Here is a 17,866-nt window from a genome sequence, read left to right on the forward strand (position 1 = left end):
CGAGTAACCACCAGATGGCAGCAGTTATATTTCCCGCTGCACAAACATTCACGATTTCGCATAAGAAGAAAAGCGGTTTTTCTTTAAAATGGCTGCCTCTCAGAGACCAAGTGCACTTAGTACTCTGTCGAAGCCCCTATTTCACACTCAGTGTAGTGCACGTGCGAAGGCAGCAGTGAGTGGATTGGAACACAGCCTGTGTTTATTATTCAAACTTGAGAGTTCAAACTTGTGCGTGTTTTTATTGAAAATGTCATTTCTTTTATAGCTTAGTGCAAATAAATAAGTGCTGGAGTTAAATATATATATATATTCTTATACACGGTAAGTCGGTTTAAATTAGTCAATAGTTCATAGTTTACTTCCTCAATTAGCAGATTAGCACAATTAGCATTTAGCTTTGTTGTTAATAAACATCCTTGTAAACAACTGCTACAGTGGCACAGAGTATCATATGATAATGAATAAGATTTGTGTCCGTTTATTGCACAAAACAACCACCTTCACCTTGGGCTGTAGGTCAGGATGGTACTAAACTCCCTGAGAGCACACAGTACATATACACGTGTAGAAGAGTAAAGACATTGTGTACATTGTGCTGAAAAGATGTTCAGGGAGCATATTGTGAATAAGGATCATGTGATGATCAAGGGACAGGATTTTTGATCTCAACAACACTCATGTGACACACGGGTCGGATTATCTGTTAAAGCAAAGAGTATAGTTTGGTTTTAGGAGGTATAATGTGTAGGATGTCCAATTGGGATCATTCACAACATCAGAAAGGAAGTCACACATGCAGAAAAGTCTAAGTGCAATTAGAGCATGTGTCTTATGTGGATGGAAGGAAGGAAAAGATAGATAGATAGATAGATAGATAGATAGATAGATAGATATTTCATTCAGCCAGAGTGGAATTGAGCAGCTTTGGGAAACCTCTCCTTTATCTTCAAATTAATGACACTGATATGCATATTATTAGCAGTAGTAGTGGTGTTATGCTTATTTGTAGTTAGATGGCCCAGAAATGATTATGGTTTGAATTAAAACTCTTATTCTTTGTTAAAAATAATGCTGGTGCAATCAGGAGATTAGCTTGATCTTCAGATCTTCAGTGTTTATTTGCAGTCTTGTTGGTTCTTCAGCTCAGCTGTTTGACCATCATAACTATATCCTGGGAAAGACTTTGCTTTCTTGCTTATGTAGAGAGGAGAGAAGATGTGTTGTCACATTTAACATTAATGTTCAGAGATAAATGCAAATGAACCTAAAACGTTAGCAGATGCTCGAGAGGTAAATAATTAAGGCAAATATTGCTTCACATTATCTTATCTGTTTTCCCTCAAAGATTTATTCTAAATAAAAGTCCTCACAATGGAGGTATTGGCACAGCTCTGTCGGCGCAAAGCATGTACACTGATGCCCAGCTTTCTGAGCCAAGCATACAGAAGGAGTCACCACTGCCATCCACAAGCATCACAGTGCTCTGCTCGCATTTCCACCAAACCACTGACTCCCATACCTCTGGTATCAAGGCTGTTCCAGCCCTCGAACCTCCGTGAAGGCCAGGATATGGGGGATATGACCTGCCGCAGCCAGAGGCTGATGCTGAAGGCTGGCCTTATTCACAGCTGCAACTCAGGCTGCTTCTACTACCTTCCTACTGCCCTGCGCTCCATGGAGAAGCTAGTGAGACTCATTGATGAGGAAATGCAAGCTATTGGTGGGCAGAAAGTGGACATGCCAGCTCTGTGTGGAGCTGAGCTCTGGAAGCGGAGCGGGCGCTGGGAGCTCATGGGGAAGGAGATGTTCAGACTGCGGGATCGACACAATGCTGAGTACTGTCTCGGCCCGACGCACGAGGAGGCAGTGACGGATCTGCTGGCGTCTCAGAGTATGTTGTCTTATAAACAGCTGCCACTGCTGCTTTATCAGGTATCAACTTCAGAATGGACCTTCTTTCTGGTATACTTTCTGTTGTATTTTGTAGGCTTCATGCAGGTTTTGATTTTTGCAGGTCACCCGGAAATTCCGTGATGAACAGAAGCCGAAGTTCGGATTGCTCCGGGGCCGAGAGTTCTACATGAAAGACATGTACTCCTTCGACATCAGCGAGGAAGCTGCTCTGCTCACCTACCGCTCCGTGTGCCATGCCTACGCTCGCCTGTTTGACCGTCTTGGGCTGAAGTTTGCACAGGTGCAGGCTGCTACTGGTAATATCGGAGGAACGCTCTCACATGAGTTTCATCTGCCAGCTGATATAGGAGAAGACCGTCTGCTTATGTGTGGGAATTGTGGCTTCTCCGCTAACGTCGAAACAGTGGAAGCGGGTCAGATCGACTGCCCTCAGTGCCACACATCTCATCTCACCGAGTCAAAAGGCATTGAACTGGGACATACTTTTTATCTTGGAACAAAATATTCCAAAGTGTTTAATGCCACGTTTGTTAATGCTCAGAACAAGCCTTCATTGACCGAGATGGGCTGTTTTGGCCTAGGTGTTAATCGCATCCTTGCTGCATCCATTGAGGTGCTCTCCTCTGAGGACTACATTCGCTGGCCTGGGATTCTTGCGCCTTATCAAGTGTGCATCCTCCCCCCTAAAAAGGGCAGCAAAGCCAGTGAAGCAGTCCACTTGGCAGAGGAACTTGCACAAAGCTTAGGCAACAGCTTACCAAATCTAAAAGGAGAGGTGGTTCTGGATGACAGAACCCACTTGACCATTGGGAAGCGGATAAAAGATGCTAACATGCTGGGTTACCCGTATGTGGTGGTGGTTGGGCATAAGGCCATGGAAGAGCAGCCTGTGTTTGAGGTGGTGTGTCAGAGTAGTGGGGAGACCACGTTCCTCAGTAAAGACGCTCTGATGCACTTTTTGTCTGGAGTCGAGACAGTCTAACAATATTGAATTCTCTACAGTTTCAAGCTTTTCATGTGTCCAGTACGATCTGAATCGAGTGTGCTGGGAATATCTAAAGCTCTGCAGGGAAGTGTGCCTCCAGGACTAGAGTGAAGAAACTGTGATATATCTGAGCTACTTTGAGGCGTGTAACTGATCTGAAACACGAGCGAGCATTTAATACAGAGAAGGTTTTTTTTGGTATTGATATGGCAGAATGCATCAACATGTATCGCTTCTACTGATAATAATCTTCTTTTAATAAAGCTGATCTGTTTATACTGAAAAAAATATACATTTGATTACATTTCTTTGAAAAATAGGCATACATTTTTCATTTTGCATCTTCTCTGGAGAGTGTTGGTAACAGTAACAGGCTTCATCATGTGGATTTTGTCATGAGATACAACAATAGTACGATTTTTTTTGTTTGTTTATGATCTTTCTTGATTTCGCTTTTCCTTGATTCTTCTTTTCTATTTTTCATCCTTCAAAAGCATTCACGAGTCTTTTTGTATTCCAGTGAGGTAATCTGCATTCAGTACTAATTGCTTTGTAAGACTATGACATGTATGAAATATTATACCCTCTCTTTGCCCATTGCCAGTGTGTTATTCCTGGCCAGGGAACCGATCCATCCACAGTGCGGTTTAACTCTCAGTGCTGGTCCCAAAACCGGAACAAATGGGAGGGATGTGTCAGAAAGGGCAGCGGCATAAAACCTGAACCAAATCGAATACGCAGATCAGATGAACTACTGTGGCGAGCCCTAATGGCAGTGGGTCTGGATGTATTGTCATTTCTTAAGTTCTCGCCATTTCTCTAACTTGAGTTTTAAACAAATTTAGAAAACCGTCTGTTTTTCCACAGTTACATATTACTTTATGCTTTTCTTGCTTTGTTTTTTTGCTTGCTTCTTAACTAACTACACCAAGTAACTAACTACATGTAACTTCCTATAGCATGTAACTACCTATAGCATGTAACTACCTATAGCATGTAACTACCTATAGCATGTAACTAACTACACCAAGTAACTAACTACAACATGTAACTTCCTATAGCATGTAACTACCTATAGCATGTAACTACCTATAGCATGTAACTACCTATAGCATGTAACTACCTATAGCATGTAACTACCTATAGCATGTAACTAACTACAGCATGTAACTACCTATAGCATGTAACTACCTATAACATTTAACTACCTATAGCATGTAACTACCTATAGCATGTAACTACCTATAACATGTAACTACCTATAGCATGTAACTACCTATAGCATGTAACTACCTATAGCATGTAACTACCTATAGCATGTAACTACCTATAACATGTAACTACCTATAACATGTAACTACCTATAACATGTAACTACCTATAACATGTAACTACCTATAACATGTAACTACCTATAGCATGTAACTACCTATAACATGTAACTACCTATAACATGTAACTACCTATAACATGTAACTACCTATAGCATGTAACTACCTATAACATGTAACTACCTATAACATGTAACTACCTATAGCGTGTATAATTCTAATATTATGTATCTTTGCTTTATGCCCTACGATCCTGTATAGCAGTTTTCCCAGCCATGTCCGGGAGGACTGTAAATATACTCCACACCACACGGTGGCGCTAAACATCTTCAGCAGGGTCGCAAACTCACTCGAGAGTCGCGTTAGTGTGACTTGAGTCCGTGACGCCAGTTCCCGGAAGTAGCGGGACGCACATGTGTTTACTAACTGTATAAACGCTGCAGCGTGCTGGCTGTGTGCATGTGTGATGTTCAGTCTGTATGTGTGATGTTCAGTCTGTATGTGTGATGTTCAGTCTGTATGTGTGATGTTCAGTCTGTATGTGGGTTAAAGTCTAGTTTATAATGCGGTAAACTGGGTCAGGGCTTTGTCATTAAATAGTACAACATAGGAAACAACACTGATGGCTTCACAGGTCAGAGAGGAGGACAGTGATGATGGTATGGACGAGTTTATGGACAAATTTAAGGCCCATAAATACAAAAATGCGTTCAGTGAAAACAACTGGGAGGAGGTGAGAAGTGTCTAACAGCTGTTTGTTAAATAATACAGAATATGATATTAATGTTTTGCATAATAGATTCCCATACATGTATATACGTGTGTGTACATATGTGTATGTATATGTGTGTTATATATATGTGTGTATGTGTAATAAATATATATATATATATATATATATATATATATATATATATATACCATTTAAAGGTTGTTATTAACTGATTTAGTACATCACCGGTTATATTCACAAACCTAACTGTGATAATCTTGCATCCTAGGAGTTTGATAAAGTCCCCATGTTCATGAAGTCAGCTCCAGAAGACATAGACCCTGTTAAGCACCCTGATCTTGCCTGTCTTCAGTCCATTATACATGATGATGACCGACCACCTGAGGGTATGAGATAGTCCTTGCTGCAGAACCAAAAGACCAAGGGTGGATCTGGACCTGATCCAACACCTTCTGTATTTCTAAACTAACCATTAACACCAACCAACACTGCTAAATATATTTACATCCCCTAACTTTGGGCTTCTCAGACAGGAGGTGCTGGATCAGGTCAGACTTCGCCCCTGGACTATCCTCTTTAATCAGCTTCTCAGGCTAATATAATTAAGTCAAAGTGTGACTTAAAATGTTTCAAATATACAGTACATCATTTTACTCTACTTCCTCCCCTACAGAGCAAGCAAAGAGTCTAAAGGACGAGGGCAATGAGTACTTTAAGGAAAAGAACTATAAGAAAGCCATTGTGTCCTACACAGCAGGCCTGAAAAAGAACTCTGCTGACTCAGACCTAAACACTATCCTTTATACTAATCGTGCTGCGGCCCACTTTCATCTAGGTGAGGATATTTTTCTTATAGCAGGTGCTTTCTTGGTCATGTGTGGCACTGGGGAAAGCTACAGCCTGGGACAAATTTAAGGAAAAAGCAACGTAAAATTATTTGGTAAACTGTTGAACCACTGCAGTCTACTTGAACAAGTTCAGTGTAGTGCAGTGTGTGTATCCTACAAGTTTCTGGAAGTATTCTGGACAAATTAGCATTGTTCTTTTAAAAGATGCTCACTCGTTCAATCAGTGTGTTTATAATGGTAATGGACAGCGTTCAATTGGTGTTCGAAAGGGCTGAGATCTGACTAAGGCTTAAGTATATGATTAATTATTTTTATTATGATTTTCAATCATTCAGTGAGCGCTTGTGCCATGTGGATATCCTATCAAGGGAATTCCTGGGTGAGATCACTTCCATCAAGAAAGAAAAGATTCAGCATAGTGTAAATGTGTTCAGTCAGAAAAGTGGATGCAAACCAGCACCGCCATGTTATGACAGTCAGTTTTCCTTTTGTTTTTCACCTGTCTGTATACTCATTTGGTTTGTCTGCTTTGATCCTAAACACAAAGTCAAACACTGAAATGTGCTGAAAAGGAAATGACATTTAGCAGTTATAGAGGATTTACAGCAGTAAAATAATATTTATACCATGACTGGATTTTTTTGATTTTTTTATTTTTTCACCTTTTGTAGGAAATATGAGATCAGCTTTGAATGATGCAACTGCTGCACGGAAACTGAAACCCGGCCACATTAAAGCCGTCATCAGAGGTGAATAGCAAGAACAATATAGAACAATAACGTATACATTTTAAATATAAATGATGTTTTTGACAAATAAAAATTGCTACTTAATCATGTATCTAGTAATTACATAAAAATCTCTAAGCTGTGTGTGTGTGTGTGTGTGTGTGTGTGTGTGTGGGTAGGAGCCCAGTGCTGTATAGAGCTGTGTAATTATGCAGATGCATTGCAGTGGTGTGATGAAGGCCTCAGGGTTCAGCCTACTGATAAGAAACTCTTAGAGCTCAGATCTACTGCAGATAAACAGAAGGTAGGCAGATCTAAGACTAGCAATACACAAATAATTAATCTAAATGAAAATATTCACCCTATAAATGAGTTGACCCGTATACACAGTACACTTATTTCCTGTCTCTCCTTTGTCTTTGTATACATTTATGGCATTTGGCAGATGCCCTTATGCAGAGTGATTTGCGTTTAATTTCATTTTATTCAATTGAGCAATTGATGGTTAGGGGTCTTGCTCAGGGGCCCAGCTGTGGCAGCTTGGTGGACTCTATTCAAACTCGCAACCTTCCAATCGGTGGTAAACACCTTAACCACAAGGCTCCCGCATCTCCCTGTCTGAGATCTAATTGCTACGATTTGTGTCTTTCAGAGAGCAGCAGAGCGAGATGCCAGAAAGGCTAAAGCTAAAGCGAGAAAGCAGCAGGACGAGAGAGGAGCACTGTTGGCTGCTATTAAGGTAAAGTGTATAATATACATTACTTTAAGCACAAGTCACTTTGTGAAACAGTTGAAATTGATGGAGATGCTGTTTGGACCAGGAGCGTGGAATTAGGCTTCTAAAAGCTGAGAAGGGTCACCACAGGGGCTCTGACAGAGAGGAGGATGATGCTGACGATGGATCCACTTCAGCTATGGCAGAGTTGAGTCTGGATGGACTGAGCTCTCAGGAAGCCACTGGAGCACAGGTGTACATGGATGAGCAGGGTGCCCTCCACTGGCCTGTGCTGTTCCTTTACCCTGAGCACAGACAGACTGACTTTATCTCAGCCTTCTGTGAAAACTCCAGGTCAGGATTCATCACTTATACTTTTGTATTTATTTAAGTATAGTGCAATCTGACACCAGAAAGGGAAGGGAAAGGATGTGGTAGCTCAATGGTTAAGGTGTTGGACTACTAATCGGGAAGGTTGTGAGTTTGAATCCCAGGGCTACCAAGCTGCCACTCCTGCGCCCCTGAGCAAGGCCCTTAACCCTCAATTGCTCAGCTGTATAAATAAGAGAAATGTAAGTTACTCTGGATAATGGCATCTGCCAAACAATGTAAAATGTAAATAGTGCAATTCTAAACCATTTCTTTTCTATATCTGTGTACTATATGGTGAAATAGTGTAAGTATGTAACCTAATTTTAAAAAGATGTCTGTTTTGTAGAAGTTTTTAACTGTTTACTGATGGAAAACTGAGGGCAAAAATTTGTGGCATTTGCAGTAAAAGCCTTCTTGTCCAAGTTAATTTCTTCACTAATACACTTAGAGCTCATTAATCATAAGCTCTTCCTCAGAGCAGTAGCATTTGTAACACACGGTGCTGATAGCAGATTAATAAAAGGAAAAGTAATGACTTCTTACATAGCTAAAATAATAGCTATAAATGGTCATTAAAAAAATTACCACAAACCTGTTGAATTCTCAGATCTGATCAGAAGGTGTCTAGTTCACTATAACAGTAGGACATAGGAGCTGGTTATAAAGCAAAATGCAGCTTTATATTACTTCACTTCTTCTAATATGTTTCTGTCTCTATAGTAACAACTTATTGTGTATCATACAAATTCACAGGGATTTGTATGGTACACAACTATGCAATCTATTACTACTAATAAACAGATTAATAGATGTTTTATCTATCAAATCATGCATAATTGTTGATAAAGTGTTTTTAATAGATATTTGTTTAACATTCATGGGAGGGGACATGACACGACTTAACAGCTGGCATTTCTTTCGTGTTTTTTGACTTTCATTAATAAATCAAAACATGGACAAAATTGCTGCCATATAAGGGGAATAAAACACTTCCAGATGTTGTGTTTGTAGAAAAGTAATTCACTTTGTCAGGCTATATCACACCACCCTGTCTTTGGTTTCTTTTTTATAACCACATGCCATTTTGAGTTTTATTCCTTATGATAAAAAACAATGAAATTTGAAATTCTGTGTGTCTTTGGCTTCTTGTTCAGCTTTATAGATCACCTAGCGCTCATGTTTGGAGAGGAACTTCCACCATGGGACACAGATAAAAAATATCAGCCGACAAATCTTAAGGTCAGTCTAGAACTCCAGTTAAGCCTAAATCATTATGCTTAGTTCAAGATTGTTGAGGATTGTGGTTTTTTTTTGTTGTTGTTGTTGTTTTGTTTTGTTTTGTTTTTGGTTTTTTTGTTTTTTAAACGCATCCTTGTTTTCATATTTCACTTGTTGTTCTAGCTGTTTTTTGAAGACCACAAGAATGGGCACCTTTATGAAGTGGCTCAACAGGCATCTCTGCTAGACGTCCTACAATCTCCAGGGTGATTTACCTGTTTAAATATCTGTAAAGAATAATCTGTTAAAAGTAATATAGCATGTGCTATTCTGATGGATTCCTTTATTCTTTGTTTAGGTGCAGTGTAAAGGCAGGAACTCCAAGCTTCATCATATTGGTTAAAGGATCGCTATTTTGTAAACAGTTTCTATCAGGAAAGAAAGTCCATAGGCTGGAATGAAATATGGTAAAAGGACACCGTGTTTTGGCCACTGATGAAACCTCATGTCCTAATTAATTGACTGCTGATGGGTGAGATGACTTTTGCCAAAAGTCAAATTTATTTTAATAATCAGTATTTCTGAATTCACCCAAGGCACAATTTTAGTGCACAGAGACACCTACAAGGAAACCAGAGGAAATATGAACTTGAAATCCTAAATGAATACTAAATGGAGCCACATGTTATGAAAACACTGCCTCCTTGTATTATGTAAAAAACTACATCCTAAAATAAATAAGTCTTTCCCCAAAACATCCATATTTTTCTCTGCTCAGTCCTCCATGCAATCTATTCTTTAAGACAGTAATTAATAATAATAATTATATATATATATAATTTTTTTCGTCTGTAAACTAACAGAACATCATTATAGATCTAGATATCATGTTAAATATTTATTATTCCAACCTGTTTGGAGAAGATGAGAAGATGTAAGTACAAGCTTTGCACCTGCATATTCCCTCTGTGTAGGGCGATAAATGTCACGTTTATCTTCTATTATTGGTGAATGAAGTGTTATGGTTTAGCACTATTTAGCTGTAAGAGAAGTTAAATGTATTTATATATACAAAATACATTTTATACATTGTATATAAAATACATTATATATAAAATACATTTTATACATATATAAATATATATGATTTTGTGATTTTATAAATATTTTTCCATCTATAACTGACAATACCTTTTCTTATATATAATTAACACGTATGTAAGTTTAAGAAAGCATTCTTATTTTACAGCAATTTGAAACTTTTTTTTAACTTTTTACGTTTTACAAAAAGTACAATGTAAAGCACAATGTATGTATATATGTATGTATTATTTCTATATATATAACATATATAAATGTTTATTTCTTTTCATTAATGAAAAGAAATAATGGATCTAAGATGTTTTAATCTTCTAAATTTGGTGGGTAAAATACTTGTGACTAGCTGATATTGATCAACCTATGGTCATATGAACATTACGTATTCACTGAACAAACTGAGCTATTAGAAATCATCACAACTATTTCATGGTCAGGACTCAGTTGCTGATAATATGCAAATTATTATTATTATTATTATTATTATTATTATTATTATTATTATTATTATTATATACAGTGCCTCCAGAAAATATTCGCTCCCTAGTGATGATTTTTCTTTTTGCTAATGGGATGCAAATTTTCCTTCATTTGAAGTGACACACTGCAGAAATATAAAATTATTTCAGATTCCAATTTACAACAACTAATGCTGCAATATAACAACAAAAATAATAATATCTAGATGATGGATACCCCTAACCCTTACTGTATGTGTCTGTTTCTGAAATAATGCTTTATAAACACACAGTGTTAGTACTAGCTCAGGAGGAGGAAGTTTTTGTTCATAAATACATGAGGAATTCATCTTGTGAAAGTGAAGCTGATGTCTATCACAGAGGAGGTGTGTGTTGGAGAAAAAGGCACTCCAGGAAGGTACACAGACGGACATCTAGGAGCCTGATCGATCTACAGGCAACAGTCTGTCAAAGGCCATAATTATGGATAATAAAACATATTACTGTAGTGTAGTGACTCACAGTTCACTTTGAAAATGTGCACCTGATGTTTCATAATTAATGAAACATGACAGGGAGGGTTTGCTGTAGAAGCAAATGGCAACTTTGTGGTGGCAAAAAGTGACTCTGTTACTTGTCCAACCACATTACACCATTCCTCTAATTCCACTACACACTATTTGACAACAATGAATACATGTGAATGTATTATTGATGTATGATATGCCAGGATTTTAATCATTTTTATTTATGTTTAATGTTGGAGTGCAAAAGCAAAGTTTTTTGCCATCGCATACAGTAGGTTTTAATAGCTATACTAACTATAGTCATTCCATCACCAACCTCTAGATTTCTCTCACTTAAAGCTAATAAGAGGAAAAAATGCAGCCTGTCATGTTACCAAGAAATCTCAAACCATTTTGTTCTGAAGAATCTCCTGTTACGTTTCTGAGGGCTGAACATTTCACCCTGTTGCACATCCTTTTAATCTGTTCCGATTATTAGATTAGATTATTAGATAGATTAGATTATGTAGATTGTATAGTATGACCTGTATGGAACTTGTATGGCAGACTCCATGAGCATATCTGCAATCTACATGCAAATTACTTACCGTGAATGAGTTGTGGCTATAGTAATGGTAACATATGTAAATGAGTATATTATTATAAACTTTCTACCAACACTCCAGATAGTACTGGCTGAATTCAAATAATGATTCAGATTTATAATTATTTATTTACAGAGCCTGATATAATGCATCTGTTATTAAGCTAAGTCTTGAATAAGGAAGGTGGCCTGGTGCAAAAATGAGCAGTAATCCACAGGAAATGCTTTAACAGCTTTTCAAAGTTAAATGTGTATTTTTAGATTGACACTGTTCCACTGTATTGCACTAACAGTAGTGTTTTGTCCTGAGTAAATTTTTAAAATATGTAAAATTACATTCACTCTGTTTTCAAGAGTTAATATTAAGCATTGTATTTGACAGTCCAGGATTCCTCTTGAAAATCCCACACAGTCCAATGCTCACTGGTCCTCTACTTCTTATGTTTCTCCTACAGAGACAGAGATCTGCCCAGAGGCAGTTTATCCTGTGGCTGTATGCTCTGCAGTAATCTCCTCACCATTCCCAACTTCCCCTTCTTCACCAGTTCCCTTGACAGCTCTGTGACTTCATCAGTGTATGTCCTACACAACAGCCTGAGCTCTGCCCGGACTGCGTCATTGCCGTGTCTCTCTTCAGCCAGTTTTACACATTCCTCCACCTGGGATAAACTGTTACTGATGTCCCCTGTGCTCTTGGTGAAATTGGTCAACAGAGCCTCCAGCAAGTAGTGTAGTGCCTGCTGCTCATAGCTTCCAGGTCGTTCCAGTTCCAACGATTGTCTGAAGCAGTCGATGGCGTTCTGCTCCTCTCCTTTGAGCAGCAAGCAGCGGCCACGCAAGAGCTGTAATTCTGGCACAGTAGAACCCAGTGGGCACTTCAAGGCTTGTGCTAAGCTGACCAAAGCCTGATTTACTGCCATCTCGTCCACCATTATAGTCTCCTTCACAGCATCCACACCCATATAGTAGTAAACCTGTCAGAAGAAAGACATGCTGGAACAGTTACACATTGTATAATGTATTAAAAGTTTGTCATATTTCAAATATTTGAGCCTCAGCTATCAAGCTGGACATGAGCAGAATTTTACGTTTATTGTTTGCAGGAAAATGTTCATATAGTAAAGATATACTGTCAAAACACAGTTTTGTCTATAATTACACTTAATAATGTGAACCTAGATCGACAGGCTTTGAATTGTCTAACAGGCCTGCAATGTTATGTGGCTTAAAATGATTATTTTAATTACACACACTATTTTCCCGTTTAGTTGTCATACGTCAGTGCAAGCACTCTATGAGCTTTTACTTTTATTGTGTTTTGTGGGCATCATAAAATATAAATTAGCTTCGCACTCTGCATTTTACAACTGTATGCCATTTATCAACATACAAGTATGAGTACAAAATGAATCAGCATTACAGGTTTGGTTTGGCCTACAAAAACATTTATACCCAACCTAACTTAATTGGTAACTACTTCTTTAATTTAATTGTATTCAATTCAATGGAGATTGTCACAATGCAGCTTTACAGAAATCCATACTGAACTATATTTTGAGCCCCAAAGAGCAAACCGGAGGTGACCGTGGCAAGGGAAAACTCGACAAGACGAAATGAGAAAGAAACTAAAAGGAATCAGACTCAAAAGGAAACCCGCCCTCTTCTGGATGTCACCCCATAGTCCAATTATGACTATGATGTATGATCAATGAAATGACTGCTACTATCATGTCATGCACTGTGTAGTTAAGCAAAGCATCACTATAATAATAATACAGTTATGTAAGTCAGCACTTAGCTATGTTAGACATCTTGTCTCACCTGTCCCATATCTAGGTGAGTCCTGAGACACGGCTGAACACTCAGCACCTTTTCAAGGTCAGCTCGGGCCTCTCTCAGTTCCTGACGGTCAGGAATCCCACTCAGTCCCAGCTTTGTCTGGTCCAATGCCTTTGTATAGTTTGTGAGTTTAAGCTGGAGAGAGAATGAAAGATGTCTGTTAGGCAACTTTTTTTTTCAGTCTGTAAGCAATTGGACAGGAATGTAACGTGTAAGGTTACAGGAATTACAACGTGAATGTAACACATGGAATGTGTTTTGCTTTATATGATGTGCCCATGTGTTGACCCTAACATTGCTAAAGTACATTATTTGCTGCTTAACCTACATAGCAAGAACCTCCAGATATAAAAAGTACATATGTTGCCAACTTAAATCTTTTGTTAGCTCTCTCTTAATCTTAAACTGCTGAGGCAAATCCATAATGATGGATTATGTGTGAAAAAACACTATAGTCTACGCTGAAAGTACTGGCAAGGTTAATTTTTTTGTTTTTGCTATACACTGAAGACATTTCCAAAAACAAAAGAATTAAGAGTAGACATTCGGAGTTATGAATTGTTTAAGTGGTCAATCTAACAGGAAACACCTGGGAAATAAGTAACATTTATCAGTTGGGGGGGGGGGTGGATTGTGTACCGATTTTTGATTACCGATTAATGAGTAGATGCATACAAAAGGTCAGAAAATAAAAGCTAAGATTCTAATACAGTGATACATATTCATCTTTATATATTAAACCCAAATGTCTTCATGCGTATAGCAAAAATTATGGATTCCAATACATTCAGATGGAACTGCATGTCTGTATACTTTGTGGTGTTTGGCAGCAATGATACCTTAGCTCGAGTGCAGTATGCTTTCCAGTTTAGCTCTGCATCAGGCAGCACATTCAGAGCCATGTTACAGATGCCCATCGACATCTCATGTTTGCCTGACCAAAAAAAAACGCTGGCTAGCTGATTCAATGTGAATGCATCATCTGTGGCCAGTTTGAGTCCCTGTAAATACACACAAAGAAGATCCTTTCTTATTGCATATAATTTTGATCATTCTTGATACCTAATTAAGTGAAGCTCCAGGCCATTTTCTTTCAAATATTGACTGAATTGGTTGATATCCGAAAGGCTGACAGCATTGATGGAGGCCTGAGAAACAATAGTAAGTCTAATAACTCAAAATAACTTGGCATTTTTATATCCAAGGCAGATCTTATTTGAATAGATTGAATGAACTGGTACAGATAAACAGCAGAAATGGAAACATTTGTAGAATGTTATTTCCACTGGCAAGAATGTTGACATGTCTCCCTTTTTTTTTTTTTTATCAAAAATAATTTATAGTTGTTTTTGTTATATTTTATTATATTATGTTTGGATGATTAGCTTTATATTGATATATAACTAGAAGTATCTGGAGAATTCTTTGAATCAGTGTTCAAAAGTACTACTTTGGAGAGATATTTTCTCATGTCTCACCCTAAGACCTTCATTTTTTAGAATCTGTGAGTTCAAAATGTGTTTTGGATTTGCATAAACAGACATTAACTGTCTCAACTGTCCTCAGACCTCCCTTATAGCGAGTGAGTATTGAGTAGCCAAAAAAAGTTGAGGTGATGTCAGCGGTAATCACTAACTATGCAGTAGATTTAGGTAGACAAAAACATATTATATAAAGCAAATATAACATGAATTAACCGTGTTGCATCTTATTGTGCTTAAAATGATGGCATTTTATGAAATGTTGTGGAAACTGAGAACATCCGAGCAGTGAAAAATAATAGCTGTGAATTACACAAGATAAAATGTGAGAGGAGATCTCCTATCTAGAGAAAAGTAATGTAAGAATGTGGAGTAAAATTCTATATCTCATTAAACATAAATTACAACCTATTAAAATTAGGGCACAAACTATGTACAGGTTTTATCAAAAAGGTCAATTTTGTTAGGCTAAAATCCCTCAACATCTTAGAATTTTATACATATTCCAGGTTCTTAGCCCTGATACATCATCCCTGGAACAAATAGGATTAAGTGACCTGCTCAAGGGCCAAACAGGGGTATTTTGGCAGTGGTGGGGCTACCTATGAACGCAATCCGTTCTCTGCAAATGATCCAAAATACAGCTGCCCGGCTTGTCTTCAACCTGCCAGAGGGATCACCCCACTGCTGCGATCCCTCCACTGGCTTCCGGTAGCTGCACGCATCAGATTCAATACACTGATGCTGGCCTACAAAGGCAAAAATGGACCAGCCCCCTCTTACCTCAAAGCCCTCATCACTCCTCGCACTGCACCCCGCACCCTCCGATCTACCAGCACTGCTCGACTGGTTCCACCATCTCTCAGGGTAAGAGGCAAGTATACTACAAGACTTTTCTCTGTTCTGGCACCAAGGAGGTGGAATGAACTTCCCCTAGAGGTCCGGACAGCTGAGTTACTGGCTATTTACAAGCGGAAAGACCTACTTATTCAGGAAACACTTCAACTAGCACTTGTTTTCTTAACCTTTGCATTTAAAAAATAATGCAAAAAAATAATAACCCACAACCTTTGAGACTTTTTCATTGTAACTTTGAACAAATGTTTTAAACTCATGGTATCTTAAGTATGTAGCCTAGTGAGCCAGCATTAATGTATATAATGTTAGAGATTTAAGCACTTATGTACGTCGCTCTGGATAAAGGCGTTGGCCAAATGCTGTAAATGTAAATGCAAATAAGCCCTGTAACCACAGCCTTAACCACAAAGTCACCACTGCTGTCCATAAAGATACAGTCTGCATAGCTTCTGATATATCAGGATTAACAAACAGTACCGATCCATAGCATGACAGCGGTTCAGATCCTGACAGGCCACAGTCATGAACAGCCATTGGCACAGTGGAGAACTCATCTTTCCTCTCAAGCATGAGACCAATGTAACACCAAGCAAGTGCTAAGAAGTAGAAGAAGAGGAGTCAGGTATGGAAAAGAGTCAATTGTGACACTAGAAACTAGACAGACAGGTCAACTTCCCATAAGTCACAGTGACTTGTAAAATACATCGCAATTTAAAACAATAACAAGCTAAACAGGTGAAATAAAGGTTCAAGTTTTTTTTTGTCGAGAATGATAAGACAAGAATGTTTACCTTTGAGGTGTGTTGTGTCTGATTTCAGAGTCTCGACTAGCAGTGTCAGAGCTTTGTTGTAGTGTGTAAGCCTTGTCTGCTCTAAATCCTTTGAATCATTGTCAATACCATACAATCTATAGGGAACAAGATTTCAAAAGAATGTATTGTATGTCAGGTGGAACTTATACATTTTTTTATGATTAAAAGCAGCGAACAATAGGCTCAGTTACGAATAAAGTATATCATGTAGAATTTCATACTTTATGTGAATTGTTGCCATTTTGAAATACCAGCTCCACTTCTCTTCTTGTGGGATCTGTAAAGACAGAAAATATGTGAATATTTCTTATTAGCTATATATAAATTAATATTATATATTAAAAAAATAAAGGCTTCTCTTGAAACATCAGCTTATTACCAGTTCAGCTCCATAGTGAAGAGCTCGGTTATACAAGGTGAGTGAAGTTGTCAGTCTTTCCTGGAGGTCTTCCTCTCGCTCCAGGTCCACATCATGAAGCTGGGCAAAAGCCTGCTCTGTCAGGCACCGGCTTGCTCTAAGCCTGCCCTCTGTTGGGCTCTCGCTGGTCTCCAGATCCATGAGATATTTCACCTGTTCTAGACAATCGCTCTCTTCACTGTCCCGTCCGAGCCGTTCATAAATGTGGGCTAGGTTGGCCCAGGCATTGAGGTTTCCTGGATCCTCCTGGCAGATGCTACGGAAAACCTCCTCAGCGTCTTCTAGCTCATCAAGATGGTAGGATAGCAAGCCCAGCATGTTTCGAATAGCATACTGCAACCTACCTGTCTCAGCCTCAAGCTCAGCACGTAGGTTCTCACGCTTCATCTGTGTGTCACGGAGGCGCAGGTTGGTTTGCCCGCTTGACTCGATGTTTAGATTCAGAAGCAGGTGAAAGTGTCCAGGGATGAAGTCCAAGTCTTCAATAAGAGACTCAAGGTCCTCCTCTGCGCTCTCCTCCATAGTTGTCACTTCACCATTAAGCACACTAGTACTGATAGTGCCAGGCTTTAGAAATGAAGTTATGTTGTAACCAGGACAGGAAATACAGGTTTGCCATGGTGAAGCAAAACCAGGGAGGGAACTGAGTGAAGAATGATATGGTTTGACAAGTGCTGTTCTCTTTCGGGATTGGTTTCTTGCACTTACAAGTCAACACAAATTAGAATGGAGGTATTGAGTAGACAGGTGAGTGAACAGTAATGAATGTCTAATGACACACCTTCCTTCCATCAGCTAGGTTGTATTGTTTCTAAACAACCCCAAGGGCAGTTTCCAAGTGCTGTTATATTAATGGAGTCTACTTCTTTAGATGGAAAATATCTCTTCAGAGAAAAAGACTCTTTTTTATAGACAAGTTTGATATGATGGGTTTTCAGATAAACC

General features: G+C 38.6%; 3 protein-coding genes across 4 annotated transcripts; 2 read left to right on the forward strand and 1 right to left on the reverse strand.

The window, feature by feature from the left end:
• The first annotated feature begins 154 nt into the window (after positions 1-154).
• Positions 155-3,192, forward strand: pars2 (prolyl-tRNA synthetase 2, mitochondrial). 2 transcript variants are annotated; one of them, XM_027147272.2, is made up of 3 exons: positions 155-324; positions 1,349-1,935; positions 2,018-3,192. In XM_027147272.2, exons 2-3 carry the CDS (start codon positions 1,375-1,377, stop codon positions 2,897-2,899), a joined length of 1,443 nt encoding a protein of 480 aa, XP_027003073.1. In that variant the 5' UTR covers positions 155-324; positions 1,349-1,374; the 3' UTR covers positions 2,900-3,192. The 2 variants fall into 2 exon arrangements, with proteins under 2 accessions (XP_027003073.1, XP_047669685.1); XM_047813729.1 differs by having other exon boundaries at positions 208-231.
• A 1,422-nt stretch (positions 3,193-4,614) lies between these two features.
• Positions 4,615-9,604, forward strand: ttc4 (tetratricopeptide repeat domain 4). The gene is made up of 10 exons (XM_027147314.2): positions 4,615-4,966; positions 5,235-5,352; positions 5,640-5,801; positions 6,486-6,563; positions 6,722-6,846; positions 7,195-7,281; positions 7,364-7,611; positions 8,784-8,868; positions 9,031-9,113; positions 9,206-9,604. The coding sequence occupies exons 1-10, from the start codon at positions 4,856-4,858 to the stop codon at positions 9,306-9,308; spliced, it is 1,200 nt and encodes a 399-aa protein (XP_027003115.2). The 5' UTR covers positions 4,615-4,855; the 3' UTR covers positions 9,309-9,604.
• A 1,829-nt stretch (positions 9,605-11,433) lies between these two features.
• On the reverse strand, positions 11,434-17,488 carry ttc22 (tetratricopeptide repeat domain 22). Its single transcript, XM_027147313.2, has 7 exons — positions 16,883-17,488; positions 16,725-16,780; positions 16,483-16,598; positions 16,169-16,287; positions 14,192-14,353; positions 13,335-13,487; positions 11,434-12,487 (listed from the first exon to the last, which is right to left on the reverse strand). The coding sequence occupies exons 1-7, from the start codon at positions 17,441-17,443 to the stop codon at positions 11,963-11,965; spliced, it is 1,692 nt and encodes a 563-aa protein (XP_027003114.2). The 5' UTR covers positions 17,444-17,488; the 3' UTR covers positions 11,434-11,962.
• Positions 17,489-17,866: the final 378 nt, after the last annotated feature.

Source organism: Tachysurus fulvidraco, chromosome 5 (genome assembly GCF_022655615.1).
Source record: "Tachysurus fulvidraco isolate hzauxx_2018 chromosome 5, HZAU_PFXX_2.0, whole genome shotgun sequence".
In the NCBI taxonomy this organism is placed as follows: domain Eukaryota; kingdom Metazoa; phylum Chordata; class Actinopteri; order Siluriformes; family Bagridae; genus Tachysurus; species Tachysurus fulvidraco.

What these genes read in the sequence shown, in the direction of transcription:
- pars2 (XM_027147272.2), top strand. Translation starts at nt 1,375, where the DNA reads ATGGAGGTATTGGCACAGCTCTGTCGGCGCAAAGCATGTACACTGATG. An exon ending in TGCCACTGCTGCTTTATCAG is followed by an intron (nt 1,936 to 2,017) that starts GTATCAACTTCA and finishes TGATTTTTGCAG; the next exon opens with GTCACCCGGAAATTCCGTGA.
- ttc22 (XM_027147313.2), bottom strand. Translation starts at nt 17,443, where the DNA reads ATGGAGGAGAGCGCAGAGGAGGACCTTGAGTCTCTTATTGAAGACTTG. An exon ending in AGACACAACACACCTCAAAG is followed by an intron (nt 16,288 to 16,482) that starts GTAAACATTCTT and finishes TCTACTTCTTAG; the next exon opens with CACTTGCTTGGTGTTACATT. An exon ending in CTCACCTAGATATGGGACAG is followed by an intron (nt 12,488 to 13,334) that starts GTGAGACAAGAT and finishes TTCTTCTGACAG; the next exon opens with GTTTACTACTATATGGGTGT.
- ttc4 (XM_027147314.2), top strand. Translation starts at nt 4,856, where the DNA reads ATGGCTTCACAGGTCAGAGAGGAGGACAGTGATGATGGTATGGACGAG. An exon ending in TGATGACCGACCACCTGAGG is followed by an intron (nt 5,353 to 5,639) that starts GTATGAGATAGT and finishes CCTCCCCTACAG; the next exon opens with AGCAAGCAAAGAGTCTAAAG. An exon ending in GACGTCCTACAATCTCCAGG is followed by an intron (nt 9,114 to 9,205) that starts GTGATTTACCTG and finishes TTCTTTGTTTAG; the next exon opens with GTGCAGTGTAAAGGCAGGAA.